This window comes from Ursus americanus, chromosome 30 (assembly GCF_024610735.1).
Source record: "Ursus americanus isolate L20-20 chromosome 30, mUrsAme1.1.p, whole genome shotgun sequence".
NCBI lineage: Eukaryota > Metazoa > Chordata > Mammalia > Carnivora > Ursidae > Ursus > Ursus americanus.
In genome coordinates this window covers 19,293,317-19,311,035 of record NC_142156.1, presented here as the reverse complement: position 1 = coordinate 19,311,035, position 17,719 = coordinate 19,293,317, and the positions used below count along the sequence as shown (strand labels likewise).

At 38.2% G+C, this 17,719-nt stretch overlaps 1 protein-coding gene across 8 annotated transcripts in view; it reads left to right on the top strand.

Annotated features, from left to right (window-relative positions):
- MPHOSPH9 (M-phase phosphoprotein 9) overlaps positions 1-17,719 on the top strand; it is a 60,546-nt gene that overhangs the window by 1,017 nt on the left and 41,810 nt on the right. For 5 of the 8 annotated variants that reach the window (XR_015722336.1, XM_087857418.1, XM_045778269.2 and 2 more), the window contains exons 2-8: positions 1,653-1,917; positions 4,366-4,519; positions 9,359-9,448; positions 9,653-10,173; positions 11,271-11,394; positions 15,042-15,132; positions 16,613-16,719. Coding sequence is in view for 7 of the 8 variants with exons in the window: in XM_087857418.1 (XP_087713544.1) it covers positions 1,811-1,917; positions 4,366-4,519; positions 9,359-9,448; positions 9,653-10,173; positions 11,271-11,394; positions 15,042-15,132; positions 16,613-16,719 (1,194 nt within the window). In the remaining variant the exon portion in view is untranslated. The remainder of the gene's footprint in view (positions 1-1,652; positions 1,918-4,365; positions 4,520-9,358; positions 9,449-9,652; positions 10,174-11,270; positions 11,395-15,041; positions 15,133-16,612; positions 16,720-17,719) is intronic. The other 3 variants (XM_045778296.2, XM_087857420.1, XM_045778286.2) reach the window with 3 other exon arrangements.

The following is a 17,719-nucleotide window of genomic DNA, read 5'->3' as shown; positions in this document are numbered from 1 at the left end:
GAGAGCTTGTGTTTTCCCGGTAGAAGAGCAGGGTGATTTGAATCCAGCTATTTCGTTGCCAGTTGGAAGGTGCAGCCCTAGACTTTTTCAATACCCCATTTGTGGTTGGCGATGGGCTGAGCCCCTGGGGAGAAATCCATTTAGGTAGGTTCTGTTACCCTTGGCTTTCACAAAACCTCCCCACCCCCCCAAAGGAAATGGTTCCTTTAAGAGCTGCTGTTTTTTAAGGTTGTGCTTTATGAAACCAGGCCTAGGAAGTGGGAACCTGGTGGAATCAGAATAGTAGATAATTTTCCTCTCTTTGCACTCCTTAAACTTTCTATCTTGTAAGCAGCATAGATTTTTTTTTTAAATTTTCTTCTTCTCTTGCTCCTTCACTTAAAAAAAAACCCCATAATTCCCAAAGAAGGAATCATGGTGATTGATCTGTTATAGCCAGTTTGTCTCTGTAAACCTAGCATCAGTTAATCTGCATCAATTAATCAGTTATTTTTAGTTGACCAGACAAATAGTTTGTTTTTAAACAAGTAAAACATGTATAGAGTAGTAAAGGCTATGGTAGCGCAAAATGCTTTTCTTCCACCCCTACCTTCCAGCCAGTGGAGAAACAATCATTTAATTGGCTGTGTTTAAATCTTTTTTTTTAATTTTTATTTATTTATTTTTTAAGATTTTATTTATTTATTCGACAGAGATAGAGACAGCCAGCGAGAGAGGGAACACAAGCAGGGGGAGTGGGAGAGGAAGAAGCAGGCTCATAGCGGAGGAGCCTGATGTGGGGCTCGATCCCAGAACGCCAGGATCACGCCCTGAGCCGAAGGCAGACGCTTAACTGCTGTGCCACCCAGGCGCCCCCTAATTGGCTGTGTTTAATACCATATTAAATACTAAGTAGTTCTAATTTATCTATTCAAAGTATAAATCAAGTATGAATCCTTGGTAGAACTTACTAAACAAATGAACAAAGTATGTAAGGATTCCAGTTGTTACATAGTAGAATTGTGTCTAGAACCTTGATAATTAAACATATAAAATTCTGAAATACTACCTGGAAAAGATGATGCTACTTTTGCAAATCACCCTTACTGTAGATTTTTTGAGAGATAATTCACATATCATAAAATGCCTCCTTTTAAAGTGTATAATTCATAGGTATTTAGTATATTCACAGATGGGTTGTGCAGCCATCACCACTATGTAATTCTGGAACTTTTCATCACCCCAAAAAGACACTCCATACCCATTTTTGGTCACTGCCATTGTCTCCTTCCCCCAATTTCTGGCAACCATAAATCTTTCTGTCTCGAGATTTGCCTATTCTAGATTTTTCACATAAATGGAATCATTCACTATGTGATCTTTTACTGGGCTTCTTTTACTTAAACATAATATTTCAGTGTTTATCCACATTGTAGTATGTGTCAGTATTTTATGCCTTTTTATGGCTGAGAAATATTCCATTATATGTATATACCACATTTGTTTATTCATCCGTTGATGGACACATGGGTTGTTTCTGCATTTTGACTATTGTAAATAATGTTGCTCTTAATGTAGACTTGTATAAAAGGATCAAGGCTTCCAAAGTAGTGAAAAGACAGTTGCTAGGTTTAGTGGCTTTTTATAGTATTTTTTCCTCCATTCATTTTCAGACTCTCTTGGGAGCTTAGGATATTTCACAGTTCTGAATGTTAGCAACTGAAAATGCCTGTAGACGATGAAGCATCTGAAGATGACTCGGATTCAGTTTCTTCAAACACTGAAAGAACCTACATTTTCAAATAAGAGAGTATAACGATTTCTGTACACTATGGAAGATTTTGATTTGGTGAAACCCTTACGAAAAACTTCATCTTCTGTAGACTCTGATAGAAAAAATTCTCCCCATTCTTTTGGACTGAACTTAAATACTAATAGGTAAGAATGGGATAGATAGATTTTTTTTAATGTAACAACAAATCAAAATAAGCTTATTTGCATAGTTTATACAAGTAGTGGCATAATTATTTATTAGCATCTAAATAACAACGACAGCTCTCGATCAGGAACTGTTCAGGGATTAGTTACGAATAGTTTCAGCCTTTTCCTGTTTTTCATTTCTCCCACAGGTAACGTACTTTTGCATGGGGAACATTGTGGAAAAAAACTTGTTTTTCTTTTTTTTTTTTTTAAGATTTTATTTATTAGAGAGAGAGAGAGCACAAGCAGGGGGAGAGGGAGAAGCAGGCTCCTTGCCGAGCAGGGAACCTGATGTGGGGCTCTATTCCAGGACTCTGGGATCATGACCTGAGCTGGAGGCAGATGCTTAGCCAATTGAGCCACCCAGGTGCCCCAAAGCATCATTTTTTAAAAAAGATTTTGTTTATTTGAGAGAGAGAGAGAACGCAAATGTGAGCGAGGGGAGGCGCAGAGGGAGAGGGAGAAACAGACTTCCGCTGAGTAGGGAGCCCCCAGGACCCTGGGATCATGACCCAAGCTGAAGGTAGACGCTTAACTGACTGAGCCATCCAGGCGCTCCCTCTTTACACTTTTTAAAATTTCTGGTAGATTACAAGCATGTCTTTAAAATTTAGTTGCCTAAATACTGTTTCTACATTTTTAAATTAACAGTACAAATAATGTTTAATATTTCAGAACTACCTCACCAATCTGGGAAGTAGGAATTAAAGTTGAATACTAGGAAGTAAGCAAAAAAAACCAGACCCTGAGTGGACAAAAATAGATATTCTCCAACAATGCATTTTATGCATTTTCTTTTTAAACTATCCGGTGTTTGGTTTGTTTTTAATCAGAGCCTGTTTGCTCTTATTTGTACATAACCTGACAAACACGATTATTTGATTTCTAAATTTCTAGTAGTTTAGAAATAGCAAAGAGGCAAAGCCCATTAGAGAGGAGACCAGCTATAATAAGCAGGTACAATGAAGCAAAAACACAGCAGTCTGGGGCCTACTGGTAAAGGGTCAAAGGTCTTTAAACACACTAGATCTTGAAGAAACTATGTGCTAATAGATCTTGAAGAGATTGTGTATAATAAATAAATTCATTAATTCTTTAAAAAGTTAGTTCATTCTCTGCCCTCCTCAGGAGAATTTAAGGCAGCTTACAAGAACATATAAAATGAGAGAGCAAGGTGAAAGGGGGGGATGTGTGTGGGAAATGGTCCAGGAGTGATGTCCACCTTCATAATCTGTACCCACATACTGAAAGTTCTTTCCTGTATCACTTGGTGGCCCATTTGAAGAAATCCCTTTTAGAACATAATTTGCCTGCGGAAACCTAAACATGCCCTCCCTTTTTTAAAAAAAGATTTCATTTAAAAAAATTTTTAAATGTCATCTCTACCCCCACCGTGGGGCTCGAACTCACCACCCCAAGATCAAGAGTCATGTGCTCCAGTGACTGAGCCAGCCAGGCACCCCCTAAATGTGCCCTTCTAATGAAGATTATGTAACTGAACTTGGCTCCCTGTTCATTGTGACTGGCAGTTAAATCGGTCAAATTTAGACTCGATTGTTACACAACAGTGTAACCCCTTATGGACAACATGTATATTCTTCTTTACCTTGAGTTTTTATTAATCTTTCTCTGATTCTACTTGTTACTATTTTTCTGTTATTTTCATCAGTGTCATTGTTGTTGGTTTTTTTTTTTTTTTAATGAACTCTGTGAAACAATGTAGGGTATCAATACATAAATGAAAATGACCTCTTAGACTGGAATTTAAACAAAGTCTATTGTCCTTAATTATGCTTTGTGTTTTTATAAAGCAAATCCGAAATAACTTCTCTCAAGTTTGGGAAGGCAGTCCTCCTGGAAACAATCAGTGCTATTTTTCACAATGAATAGGCTAAATAAGTCCTGAATATTTGCTGCTAATTTGCTTGGCACAACTTTTAATTCAAAGGTAGTGCAAAGATAAGCACCAGCTTATCACACCAAATTAGGGGGATCCAATGAACAAGATTTGACTGCAATTCTGGGCAGTGGAGAAAGAAACCCCGCCACAAAAAAAGGGCTGTTCTTACAGTAGAGCAAAATAATCCTCTGGAATGACTTAGATTGGAGAAGCTGGACCTTTTTCTTACTGTATAGCAGACACTTTTATTTTCTGCTGGTGCTTTGGAGTGTTCTCTCACTTCTGGAGAAGGTCTTTCTGTTGGGTTCTTTAAAAAAATAAGTGCTGTCTTTTTACTGCTGTTTTCCTTTTGTGGGCAAACGTGATCAGATTTTCAACAAACGAGGTGCCATTAAGAAGGATTAAATATCAGTGGTTTTGTACTGCTCTGCTAAACTTGAACTGCTGAATTATTCAACACTTTGGCAGAATGAAGAAAACCATTTGAATTATTTATGTTTCAACAGAAGTAGTCCCCACCTTAGTACAAATGGGGTATCCTCTTTCTCAGGGAAGACCAGACCATCTGTAATTCAAGGTACAGTTGAAGTCCTAACCTCTTTAATGCAAGAGCTACAAAACAGTGGAAGGACTGATTCGGAACTTTGGAAAAACTGTGAGGTATCTAGTTTTGTTTTATTTGTGGAATTTTAAGAAATATAGTTTTAAATGTGCCTCTACTAAACTCTAAATTACTAGAAATTTATATCCTAAAGAGCATGATTCTTACTGCTAGAGTATAGTGGTCAAGTATAGTAATTGAGGAACAACATTGAACAAATACGAAAAAGATGATCAAGAGTATGTTTGAACAAATACTCATGATTAGACACACTCGTTTATAGTTTAAATGTCGACTAAAATACTAGCTTTGGTCAGAGAAGTGAGAATTCCAAAATTATTAATATTGTTACTAATTCTAATGCTTTTAAGTAACTCATACAGAATTGTTACCATTTCGAAAGACCTAAATCCTCTTTGAAATATTTTGAATGCTCTTCTCGTAGGTTAAGACTTCTGTTTAGTAATGCCTTATCACATATAGTTGTGGTACATTTGTGTACTGATTTTTCAGAATTGTGGTTCTTTCTTTGGTCCATAGATTAAACTGTGATATAAAAATTTAGCAGTTAAAAGAATACGTATGTGTAAATTTTGTTTCACAGAATAATGCCCAAGTCTTGATTTTCCAAGGCTGATTTGGTAATGCTTTATAGAAATGGATAAAACATTATTATTATTAAATTCTTTAGGGAACAGATTTTATTTTAAATGTTTATCATACTTTTAAAACCATTATTTGTGTTATTTTCAAAATGTGTAATAAGTAGAATGAAAGAATACCTGGTTTAAGGATTCGGCAGCCACCCCTAAGTGTAGTTATTTGCATTCATTATCCATAATCATTGAAGTTATAAAAATGAGTATTATTAGAAACTTTAAGAAAATTGAGTTTTAAGTTTTTACAATTTTTATGTTTTTTCCATATAATAATCAGTATATGCTAATACAAGAGACCTATAAAATGATACAATTAAAAATGGAATGTTTTGTGAAATGTTTACTTCAATATACTTATTCATTAGCTTAGGAACCTGAATTAGCATGCTTTTAAAAAAAAATAAGGCATTGCTCTTCTGGCAAATTCATGTTTCATTAGAAATTGTTACTTTTAATACTTTGAAATCAGCATCTTAGAATCAGAATATATTTATGAATTTAAGATACAGATTTTTATAAGCCGGCAAAGCAACCAGCTACTCACACCTTGACATTTGAGCCAGTTTCTTTACACCCTTTCTCCTTCATCTGTGGTATAACATTATTATTTTTATTATGTTTAATATTAATTGGCTACTTAATTTTTGTAATGTAGACATGTAATTGTTCAGTAAATAGTTTCTTAAGGTATTTCTTACTTTGACAGAATATGAAATATCCTTCTTGTCATTTCAGTAAAATCTTTCCAGTTCATTAGTGTTTTGCAGCATACCAAACCCAAATCCTCTGACGTTTTAGTGTGTAGCGTTTTAGGAAGAATGGGAGGGGTAACGATTGTTCAGTCTTATTCCTGCCTCTTTTCCCTGAATTTCCTGTTTTCATCTTTTTTTGGAATAGTAGCATTTGCTCGATTTCTACCATTTGTAAGGGATTAACATAGATTAAACCCTTTCGTGGAGCTCAGAGCTCTGGAGATCTGATTTCTTTAGAATTTCTTTCTAAAACCTCTTTCCTGAAATTCTGAAGTTTATCATTGCTTAAACTTGAGAAGGTTATGTATTTTGATTAATAGAAAATAATGTTTAACACATTTACATAGAAATACTTTAATACATTCTTAAATACTTGCTGTCGGTAATATTTTTGTGATGGTAAATTTTTAAAGCACGTTATTAGCTAATTTGTCTTAATTCACTGTTTTTGCATTTTAACTATTTAGCGCTACTGATTATGTATAGCGAAGTAATGGTTATATGATAATAGTTATAAGTGTACAATTTATTGAGTGTCTGTTTGCCAAGCAGCATACCCGACACTTTTTGTCCGTGGCACTCAACCTTATTAGACCCATAGCCCTCATTTTATAATTTTACAATTAATTTACTAATTTACATTTTACAGTTACATTTTACAATTTTTAAAGTAAATCAACTTATATTATCCTGAAATGAAGTTCACAGATACATCCTGCCTGTACCTACGGTAAAAACAGTCATCCTCTTAACTGTGATAAGGAGGAAGAACAAAAGTTACTTACATGAAATCAGTGCGCAGGCGCTTCCACGTTAGAAGACACAGCGAAGCACAGTCTGGTGTTGATATGCAGCCTCACTGTGAAGGCAGCAGCTGTGGACACGGGCGGATACAACCGTGTTGTACTTATGACCCAGCACTGCATTTGGGGACATGATTTTTTGAAATAGTGACCAATTTCTGATCAAGTTCTGAAACAAACTTAACATCTTGTAGTTGGATTCCTGGACAATTTGGTGATTTGAAAGCTATGCAAAATATATGGTATTTTTATAATATAAAATGGACACAGGACGGTTTTTCATTGTTGGGGACCGTACTGTGATTTGCATCGCTGGGCCCACTGAGTGCTGGTAGCGCCCTCGCTATCTTTGTGACAGCCGTGACCTCACAGTTTTTCAAAATATAGTTCCCCCATTGAGATCACTGCTTCACATGCATCATATTTGAATTTGAAGTTTAATCCTCCCAGCCACCTATGAGGTGTTACTCTTCCCATTTTATAAATTCATGAGAAGCACAAATGAAATTTACTTGTGAGGACCACACAGGTTGTTAGTTGAGAGCTGGGAGTCAGGCCCAGGATGTCAAAAGCCAATGGGATATTTATGAGGCCAAACCATAGAAACCCCTTTCAGGCTAATAGCATCAAAAACTGTGTGCAGGGGAGAGCTTTAATTAGATGCCCAAGTCCTCCAAAGCTATGTAAAATGCAGGTCATATAATTTTAGAAATGAGTAACAGTTATTAATAATTATGTTAATAATTATATTTGCTGCATTATAATGTTCTCAAATATGTTTCTTGAAAATTAAAATATAGAATCTGACTAGGAAGAACAAAATCTCCACCAATTTATATCCTGAGTAAGCTCTTTTAATTCAAATCTTAAATAAGAAAATGATAATAAGGATGTGATTAACATTAAGTGTGTCACATAATATAAAGCCATTTGTTGTTGTTGTTGTTGTGTATGTTATTCTGTCGTTGTAATCTGGTTCTTTGTGACTAATAACTTTATCAGGTTAAAGTAACACCTGAAGTATTTAAGTTAGTACAACTTAATAAAACTGTTGCCTGATTTCTTTTTTGTTTTGATTAAGATACTTCATATTATAGATAAGTTGAGAAAATAAAGAACTGAATTTGATGTAGCCTATCTTATCCTGAAGTTAGTTGATTTAAAATTAATACTTCCTATTAGTACTGTTTTATTTCAATTTGAAGGTTTCCTTTTCCAATCCTGAGAGGTTTTACTTCTTTGCTTTAATACTGTTATACAGCTTTCAGTTTAATTCTGCTCTGTTGTCGTTATTGAACTGACTTTAATCTGAAGAGTCTCTGGATTGTGTAGTCTGTAATACCAAGAAAAAAATCAGCTTGAAATTCACATTTTTTTTTTCAAGTAAACTCTACCCCCAATGTGGGGCTCACGCTCACGACCCCAAGATCAAGAGTTGCATGTTCCACTGACTGAGCCAGCCAGGTGCCCCTGAAGTTCACATTTTTATACACTCACTTAGACTGTATATTTGAGTGCCCACTCTTTCCTTGGCGCTGTGTCCTAGGTTTTGGAGACAGACAGGGTAACAAAATGAACAAACGAGATGCTCTCTGGTTGTGGTGAAGGCTATGAAGACAATACACAGGATGACGTTTAGAGAGAGAGCAACCGTGGGATGGTTTGGGAAACTGAGAAGGTGGCAGTTAAGCTGAAATTGCAAGAAGGGGCAGAAGCCATGATAAGAGCTAGAGATAGAGCTTTCCAGGTAGAGGGTAGAGTGAGGACAAAGCTTTTGAGGTGGAAGACAGTTTTGGCATGTTCAGGGAAAAGGTAGAGGCCGGTGAGGCTGGTGTGCACGAGTGAGGGGTAGAGAGGGATGAGATCACGTTGGGAGCAGTGCATGGGCCAGATCACTCGGGGCCCTGTAAGGAATACGGGAGTGGAAAGATAATTGAATGGTTTTTAACAGGGGAGCTTTTTCATGGTAGCTACTTATTGTACATTATTGCGTAGAGTCTATTACTGAAAGTACACCAGCCTCTGGACGTCTCCGGCCCCCTTTCCTGCCTTGTTTTGTAGGCTGGTCGTAAGAGTACTGACTCCTCTTGAGAATCAGGATGATGAGGACCTAAAAGTGACTGAAGGGAGGGCTAAGCCAGTTCCGTGGGTTTTCAGAGTGAGTTTTTCATTCCTCTCTCAGCTGTAATGCTGTCAAACCCTTCAGTATCTGACTTGAAAAAGGTTCTTTTTTGTTTTGTTTTCCTAAATTACAAGTAAATTAGGGGTTTAAATCTCGTAATACCAAATTATTTCTTGTTTTAAGATGTGGGATTCTTTTTTCTAAGAATTGTTTAAGAAAATCATTAGCTATCACAAGGAAAGGAAGAAAAAATATAAAGTACAACTGCCAATTCTTGATGAATCAGAAATGATAGCAGATGACATCAAATTAAAATGTCATTTGAAAAATAAGATTTACCCAGACCTTCAAGTTTACCCAGACTACGGATTACATAAGAAAGGAGTCACCATGCCTGTGCCTTTGTGTTTTTGCATTTAATGTAGCTTTATAGCTATTTAATTCCGTTTATACATTTTACATTAAAAATATATTTTAAAAAGGCCCTTTCCCACTGGAGGAATTTTTCTGTGAATATTACATGAAAATGTATGTTGAACTAAAATATTCTATAATTTATTAGACCAGGTGGTTACAACTATTCAATTTGGTGGAAAAACAATGCCAACAACAGATAGTTGCCCAGCAGGAGCAGTTCCACAACCAAATTCAAGTAAGTTGTTATTTATATTGATTCTTCTTTGTATGTTGTAAGGTTTGCAAGAAGAAGCAGTTAATACTTTATATCAGTTTTTTGAACGAAGAACAGATTCTCTTTAGAGTAATAACTCATATTTTTAAGCAATATTTTCATAGTATTTATGAAAATGTAATGTTTCACATGCTTTCTTACCCAGATCTATAACTTTATTTTCAGCGAATACAGGAGGAGATAAAAAACTTAGTCAAGTTACAGACCAGTAATACTTCCTGGGCTCCCTCCGATAGTTCTTTAAGCAAACAATTATCTTCAGAAAGTCAAATGGGTTTTTTTTCTGAAAACAGTGAGAGAAATGAACCTATTATCAGTTATCCTAAGTCTACAGAACCCGAAATGCAGCAAGAAACATCCATGTCACAAGCAGACTGCAATGTGGATAGTAGCTCAGTGAGCAGTGGGTATGGTACCTTTTGTGTCTCCGAATTAAATACCTACAAATCTAAGGACCCGCAGGAGTTCATGGAGCACACAGAAGTTTCTGAAGGACAGTTTGGAGAGCCTTTGGGGCAGACGGAGTCACTTGTAGATGGTGTAAAAAACAAGAGTTTTCACATACATACCACTGAAGAGTTCTGTGCATCTTTAAAGGAAGATATTTCCATTTTTCCTGGTGAATTTGAACACCATTTTCTTGACGAAAATAAGATTTCAGAAGTATACAGTGGAAAAACAAATAGGTAAGTAGAATTTCTCTATCATTTGAAGGGAGGTTTGCTTGTTTATTACATTTAGAATCTAGTAAAGCAAGCTCCTTTTTGAGTGTAATAAAATGAGGTGTATTTGAACACTTGGCAGCTTTACCAGAGTCTTGTATTTATTGCCTGTGGCAAATGGAAATCATATGATATATTACCAACATCTGACTTTCTTCCCATTTGCAATGTTGTAAGACTAATAACGTCCTCAGGTGGGAGGCCCTGCCGGAAAAATACCTTTTATATTTTCTGGTCGCTATAAACTTGCTGAAAATTAAGAGTGTAGGACTGTATCAACCGTGGAGTTTTGTCACATATGTGCATATAATTTGAAACCAAAAATCATGCACAAGTACATTCAATTTAATGCTTTTTTTTTTTTAAAGATTTATTTATTTATTTATTAGACAGAGAGAGACAGCCAGCGAGAGAGGGAACACAAGCAGGGGGAGTGGGAGAGGAAAAAGCGGGCTCCTAGTGGAGGAGCCCGATGTGGGGCTCGATCCCGGAACGCCAGGATCACGCCCTGAGCCGAAGGCAGACGCTTAACGACTGCACCACCCAGGCGCTCCAATTTAATGCTTTTTATATAAGGAAGTTTTGTAAGTTTAATGACAACTATGGCTGGATGTTTGTAAAGCAAATAATCATTTAAAATTATGTCACTTACCCTAAATGTTCAGTTTTGTATCTCTAAAATGTGTCCTGTAAAATAAGTGTTCAGCTCTAGCAACACAGATCTTGTGTACCTATAAGTATAATTACTAGTCCTTGTAAATAGAGAAGGCTTTGCTGTAGGGATATATTGAGTACTTGAATGGGCCACTGTGATCAGGTTTGTTCTATTCCATGGCTACAGCTATATGTATTATTAATCACCATTAGTTTTTTTGTTCACTTTGCCTTTGGTAATAAATCGTAAAAAGAAATTTAGGTGAGTCAATAAAAATCCATCTTTTCTCTCCTATTAGAAAAACAACTCAAAGCATTTTCCACTGACTAGTGTCTACTAATGTTTAGTTTTATGTGTGAAGGACAGCATCTAAAGAGAATAATTTTGGTTTTCTCTTTTTGAATAGTAAATCTATAACATCATGGGCACAAAAGCTGAAGCAGAACCAACCAAAGAGAGCACTTACAGAAGAGGGGTGTTCAAAATCTATGCAAGGAGATGAGCAAGCCAAGAAATCACCAGGCGAGAAAGTAGGTGACAAGTCACTTTATTCTGGCACACTTCAGCTACTAATAATTATGTGGAGGGTGCCACATGCTCACCAGCATGAGTTTTTTGCCCTTTCTTTGGTAGTATTAATTTGTTCCATTGACCTGTCTTCCTTTGGGTGTCTCAGAGGATTGGAAACAATGATTTGCTCTAAGCATTGGTTCTTTAGTAGTCTGGAAATCAGAACTAAAGAGGAATAAAGTACTGTAAAAAGTGAAAACCATTTTGTAAAGGTTCTAATTCTCTTTATACTGCAACTGTTTACATTTAGCTAGAGAGTAATCCATTTAACTTTTTTTAAGCCCTCAAATAATTTGTATTACCAGTAGGTTGTAAGTAGTAGTACTATATGTGCGAATGCTTCTAGACAACTCTGAATTTATAACCCAAATTGTGAGAGATTACATGTTTAAATTCTGTGTGGCCCTTTGGCTAATCTAGAAGCTGTTTTTCTTAGAGAGTTACAGATATTGAGTAAGTTTTAAGCATCTTTGAAGCCCTTTTGGCTTAAATTATCGTAGAGTAACATCGTTTAGTATAATACATTGAAATTGCAAAATCGAGTCTCTGCAAACTTGATACCTTTAGAAATTGGCCACTTCTTGATCATCATAAACATGGTCTTTCCATCATCCTGTGAAAAAAATTAAATGGAAGTCATAAGAAGACAGTCCCTCAGCCTTCCTAAGGCCCCGTTCTTTTTTCTTTCAGTAAATTTTCATTCTTCAGCCTGTGATACTTAGGCTTCTCTGTATCACTGTTCTTGAACAAATTCGGTTTGTGTTCAGGAGGGAAGTGAGGGTTCAGAAAGCTACAGGAGCCGCCAAGCCTCTAAGACCTGCAAGCTCCCTGTAGTGCTGCATTCATAGTACTGCTTTGAACCTATGTGCCATCAGGATGCTATATTCTTGTTTGGTGTGAGAACATGATAATATTTGGAGATGGGGTGAAGGTTGCTTTTTTCATTGGATTAGGTTGGCAGAAAAAGAAAATCAATCTTTCTTTCTTTCTTTCTTTCTTTCTTTCTTTCTTTCTTTCTTTCTTTCTCTCACTTTATTTATTTAGGGGAGAGAGAGAGGGAGAGAGCAGGGGGAGGGGAAGAAGCAGACTCCCTGCTGAGCAGGGAGTGCAGTGTGGGGCTTAATCGCATGGCCCTGAGATCAAGACCTGAGCTGAAGGCAGATGCTTAACCAACTGAGTCACCCAGGCACCCTTCCATTTATTACTTTAGAGAGAGAGCCAGAAAGAGCAAGTGCATGCACAGGTGCTCAAGCGCTGAGGGAGGGGCAGAGGCAGAGGGAGAGGGAGAGAATCTCAAGCAGACTCTGCTCTGAGCTCAGAGCCTGATGCGAGGCTTGATCCCAGGACTCTGAGGTGATGACCTCAGTCAAAACCAAGAGTTGGATGGTCAACCGACCAAGCCACCCAGGTGCCCCTTTCCTTTTTTTTTTTTTTAAAGGTGAGTGATATTTTTGGTAGTAAATCATTATGGGAAATTAAGTTTCTTTGGTAGTTGAGTTTTAAATGATTTTCATTTAAACAGCCAGCGAGAGAGGGAACACAGGCAGGGGGAGTGGGAGAGGAAGAAGCAGGCTCCCAGCGGAGGAGCCTGATGCGGGGCGTGATCCCAGAATGGCGGGATCACGCCCTGGGCCGAAGGCAGACACTTAACGACTGAGCCATCCAGGCCTCCCTAAATGATTTTCAGATAATGGTAGTTGATGAATCCAAAGCCCCACACCTGAAATGCATTTCCTACCTGCATAATCCTGAATCAAATTGTGTGAATTCACCAAGTTGGAACTCTTTGTTTCATCCTTCCTCTTCTCCTGTTTTTTCTAGTTTCAGTCTAAATCAGGGAATCCTTATGGTCAGAATTCTGTTGGGATCCAGTTTTCTCTTTCTACAATGGTAGTTTCTTTTGGGTACTAGCTATTTTGAAGCACATCTTTTTTTTTAAGATTTTTAAATTTATTTTTAATTTATTTATTAGACAGAGAGAGATGGAACACAAGCAGGGGGAGTGGGAGAGGAAGAAGCAGGCTCCTAGTGGAGGAGCGATCCCAGAACACTGGGATCATGCCCTGAGCCGAAGGCAGACGCTTAACGACTGCGCCACCCAAGCGCCCCTGAAGCACATCTTGAAATGGCTGTTGTTTAGCGTAAGGATTTCCCTTGGTCCTTTGTTGGAGACAGACTTGACGTTTCCATTCCCGGGCAGCAGGACTCGGGAGTGGTTTCTCGGATGGGTGACTCGACTCTTGCTGACATTAGTGAAGGTCCCCGTGCCAGGCATAGGGCAGCTTCTTGGGAAGGACTTTTCCTTGCTCCACACTTCTCTCTTTCATTAAAAGCGAGGCCTGGGGGCGCCTGGGTGGCTCAGTCGTTGAGGGTCTGCCTTCAGCTCAGGGCGTGATGCCAGGGTTCTGGGATGGAGCCCCACATCGGACTCACTGCTCAGCTGGGAGCCTGCTTCTGCCTCTCCCACTCCCCCTGCTTGTGTTCCCTCTCTCGCTGGCTGTCTCTCTCTCTGTCAAATGAATAAATAAAATCTTAAAAAAAAAAAAAAGGCGAGGCCTGGTGTGCTCAGTAATGCAGCAGCAGCTGGGCAAGGGGAGCCCCCCGCCCACTGTTGGGTCTGCTCAGTGCATTAAAGTTGGCACCGGCGGACTGGGAAGAGGACACAATATTGTTACTTGGTATTTTTCGTTTAGCCTTGTGCTGTCAGCTTTTTCTGGCGTGTTCAGGACTGAGACTTGACAGAAATTTGAATAGGTAGGAGTTTTAGAAGAGACAAAAGATGACCTAGGAATTTCTCATTTGGTGAACAAGAAACAGAGTAGTGCTTTAGGAGGCTGAGGTGAAAACGCCGGCTTTGGTAGGGAGAGTGACGTCCCTCAGCATCCTTGTACTTTTGCTGTGGGTCCACAGGTGATCGTAAACAAGTGCAGCTTAAATACTTTTTAACAGGAATTAAAAGTTTGGTGATGGTGGAACTGGTAAGAAAAAAATCTGCTAAAAATACTCTTCTGTTTGCAAACAAGGATTTCTTGTGACAATGCCAGAGATACTGTGAGGAGTAGTTAGCTCAGAATTGTTCTTAGAATTGATGGTAAGTAAGCATTTCGAGCCTTTTCTGGGATTAGTAACTAGTTGCCTAGACGTAAGACACAGTTTACTACTTGAGATTACTGAATGCGGTTTTCAGAGTTTGAATTATTGTACCTTTAATGATAACGATGAATTGTTAGGGCTTTCACATTCATTTTTATACTAGATGACTTCAGTTCCAGGCACTTTGAATTTCTTTTGGATGTGGCTGGTAAATTACAAATACAGTTTCGCTCTGAACTCCTTAAGTAGCTCCAGTGGCCGGTGGTGTTCTTCCAGCTCCACAGAACCAAGATAAACTTCTGTAAACACACAGGGAAAGAAAATCTGTCCCGGTTAATTCCTGTCATTTTGCATTCTGTAGTCGCGGGGAAAACCGGGGCTGCTTCCTTCCTCATGAAGCCTCTGAGACTTTCTCTCTGCCGGGGTCTGACACCTGGCTCCCATTCCTGGGGTCGGCAGCTTGTGCCTAATGATTTTCAGCTGTCAGCTGATCGTTTTCTCTCTTGCCTTATAGTCTAATTTCACTGCTGCTAAGCATCCTCATGCTTTTTACCTCAGTAAACCAGAGGAGAGTCCAAACTCTTGGATGTCCGATTCAGGAACAGGTATGATACTTATTTTTTTTTTTTATAACACCTCAATCTGCATTTCTCATAGGAAGATAATCCCATGCAGTGTAACAGAGTGGTTTCTGTAAATCTGTTACATGCTGTGTTGTGCCTCTGCTAAATCGGACTTCCTTGCATTAATTTGTGTTGCACATTCTGTAAATAGATGGAAAAAGTACTTTTACAGTTATTTCAAACAGTTGCAAAAGTCATCTCAGCATTTTCCAGGTGCTGCAGAATGAATTAAGAAATTCAAACCCTTTGTGAGCCATTCTTTACTCTCCATGGTAAGCTTATTTTAGTTTTAATGATGTAACATACTGATTTCCCCCCACAATCCCACATCCAGTTTGTCAGGATGAGTTAGCATTGCAGGATGCAAATTGCTGAATTCCCCCACCGTCATGCTGTCGCCCTCAGAGCGTTCCCATCACCTGTCACCTGGGTTTCTGCAGCTTCCTGCCCAGCCTCCCTGCCCTCACTCTTGCGCCCTTCCATCTGTTCTCAACACAGTAGCCTGTAGGATCCTTCTTAAGGATGGGTCAGATCATGTGACTCCTCTGCGCAGAGCCCTGCTATGCTCTTTCCCTCAGAAGAGCACCCGGAGTCTTTATAGATGCCCAGAGGCCCAGCAAGATCTAGCCCTGTCCTGTTTGACCTCCTTTTCTGCTGCTCCTTTTCTCTGCTTCAGCAGAGAGGCTGTTTGCTTAAATATGCCAGATGTGTTCTCCTTTTAGGGCTTTTGCTTTGCTGCTTCCTCTATTTGAAACGTTCTCCCCACCTCTTATATAGGGGACCTCCCTCATACATGGCTAAGATGCTTTCTCTTATCTTGTTACCTTGCAGTGAGCCAGCCCTGAGCACCCTTCCACACACACTGCATATTCACTTTTACCTGATTTTTAAATCTTACCTTTAGGGTGCTTACCGCCTTCTAACCTAATGGGTATACCTCGTGATTTACTTACTGTTCATGTCTCACATTTCCTGCCCCCCAGCCTGGCACAATAAACACTCGATATGTATTTGAACCATTGAATTCTTTATATTGCATTTTCTGTACTGCTTATAAGGAAATTGTTGTCCTTTAAGAAATATAGTTTAGATTGTACTAGTTTATCTTGACTTTTTTTAAGTTTATTTTTTTTTTAATAATCTCTACACCCCACATCAGGCTTGAACTCACAACTCTGAGATCAAGAGTCGCATGTTCTATCCCCTGAGCCAGCCAGGCACCCTATATTTTGCCTTTTAATAATATATTTTGGTTTTAAATATTTGGATCATTAAATTAGAACTCTTACATGGTAAGGCAATTAGGAGATTCTTTGCCATCAAAATCCAACGTCCCGTATCCAGATAGCCTAAAACTAGTTACTTCCGATATTTAATTTTCTTTAAGTAGAAATAAGTTCTCCTAGAAAGCATTTTAGTTCTCTTTCCTCAGTCTTCTGTCCTCTGTATTTGTGTGTAATAGGTTTGACTTATTGGAAGCTGGAGGAGAGGGACATGTATCACTCTTTGCCTGAGACTTTAGAGAAGACGTGTGTACCGGCCTCCTCCACAGATACGTCCCCAGGCCAGGTAATTTAAAAACACATTATGTGTATATGTTTGCGTTATACAGTTGTAGTTAAGTACGCCATTTCATTATAAATGTTGTGTTTTCCAATTTCTGATAAACTAAAAAAAGCCTGGGCTTTAAATTATAACTGCTTTCAAATTTGGTCTCTCATTCATTGTCTTATGCAATCATAGGAAAGTTACTTAAGAGTAGAATTAAAAATGCCTGGTTAATGTGTTGTAAAATTAAAATATGATTTTGTGCCTACTATTCTAAATATAGTAGGTCCACAGACAACTATTTCTGCTGTTCCTACACCTGGTTTTGATTCTCCATCCTATTATGCCCTCCTGCTAATCCATTTGTGCCATAATTTTGAGTATTTTAATTTGGTGTAGTAATTTTCTTTGAGCATGAAATGTAAATATTTTCTTTGCTTCAGAGCAATGAAATAAAACTATCCAGCTTGTGTATGTCCATGTACATATCTCACTTCTGTATTTTGGTCAGGTGGTGAGAAAGTAGTTTGGGGAAAAGGAGAGATTACGATGAAAGTAACCAGGAGAGCTGTAAGCATGAGTGACAGGCATCAGCAGGGCAGTGGGAGAACAGCATATGCGTAGACATCAGAGTCCCACAATGGGGCAGAAACCAGCATCCCATCCTTCAGGAGAGGAGTGAAAAAGAGAGATAAACACAGAGAGAGGAAGGCTGAGGAATGATATTGTGAGGCGCCGGAAGGCTCAGTGGGCTTTGTGATTACAGGGCTCACTGTGTGTGTGACATTATCTGCACCATCAGTAAATGAATACTGTATTTTGGTGATTCTAAGATACTGTCACCTTTAAGACTTCCTGTTTCATATTCTAACCCCCCCCAAAATTAGAAAGAGAGCACTGATACAGTAGAATTTATATTTTATTCTTATTGAAAGAGTTTGTAGACCTAATTAAACATTGATTTTTATCAAAGAACTCTTACACACTTAAAAAGGACAAAAAAGTGAAATAAGTTTGTTAA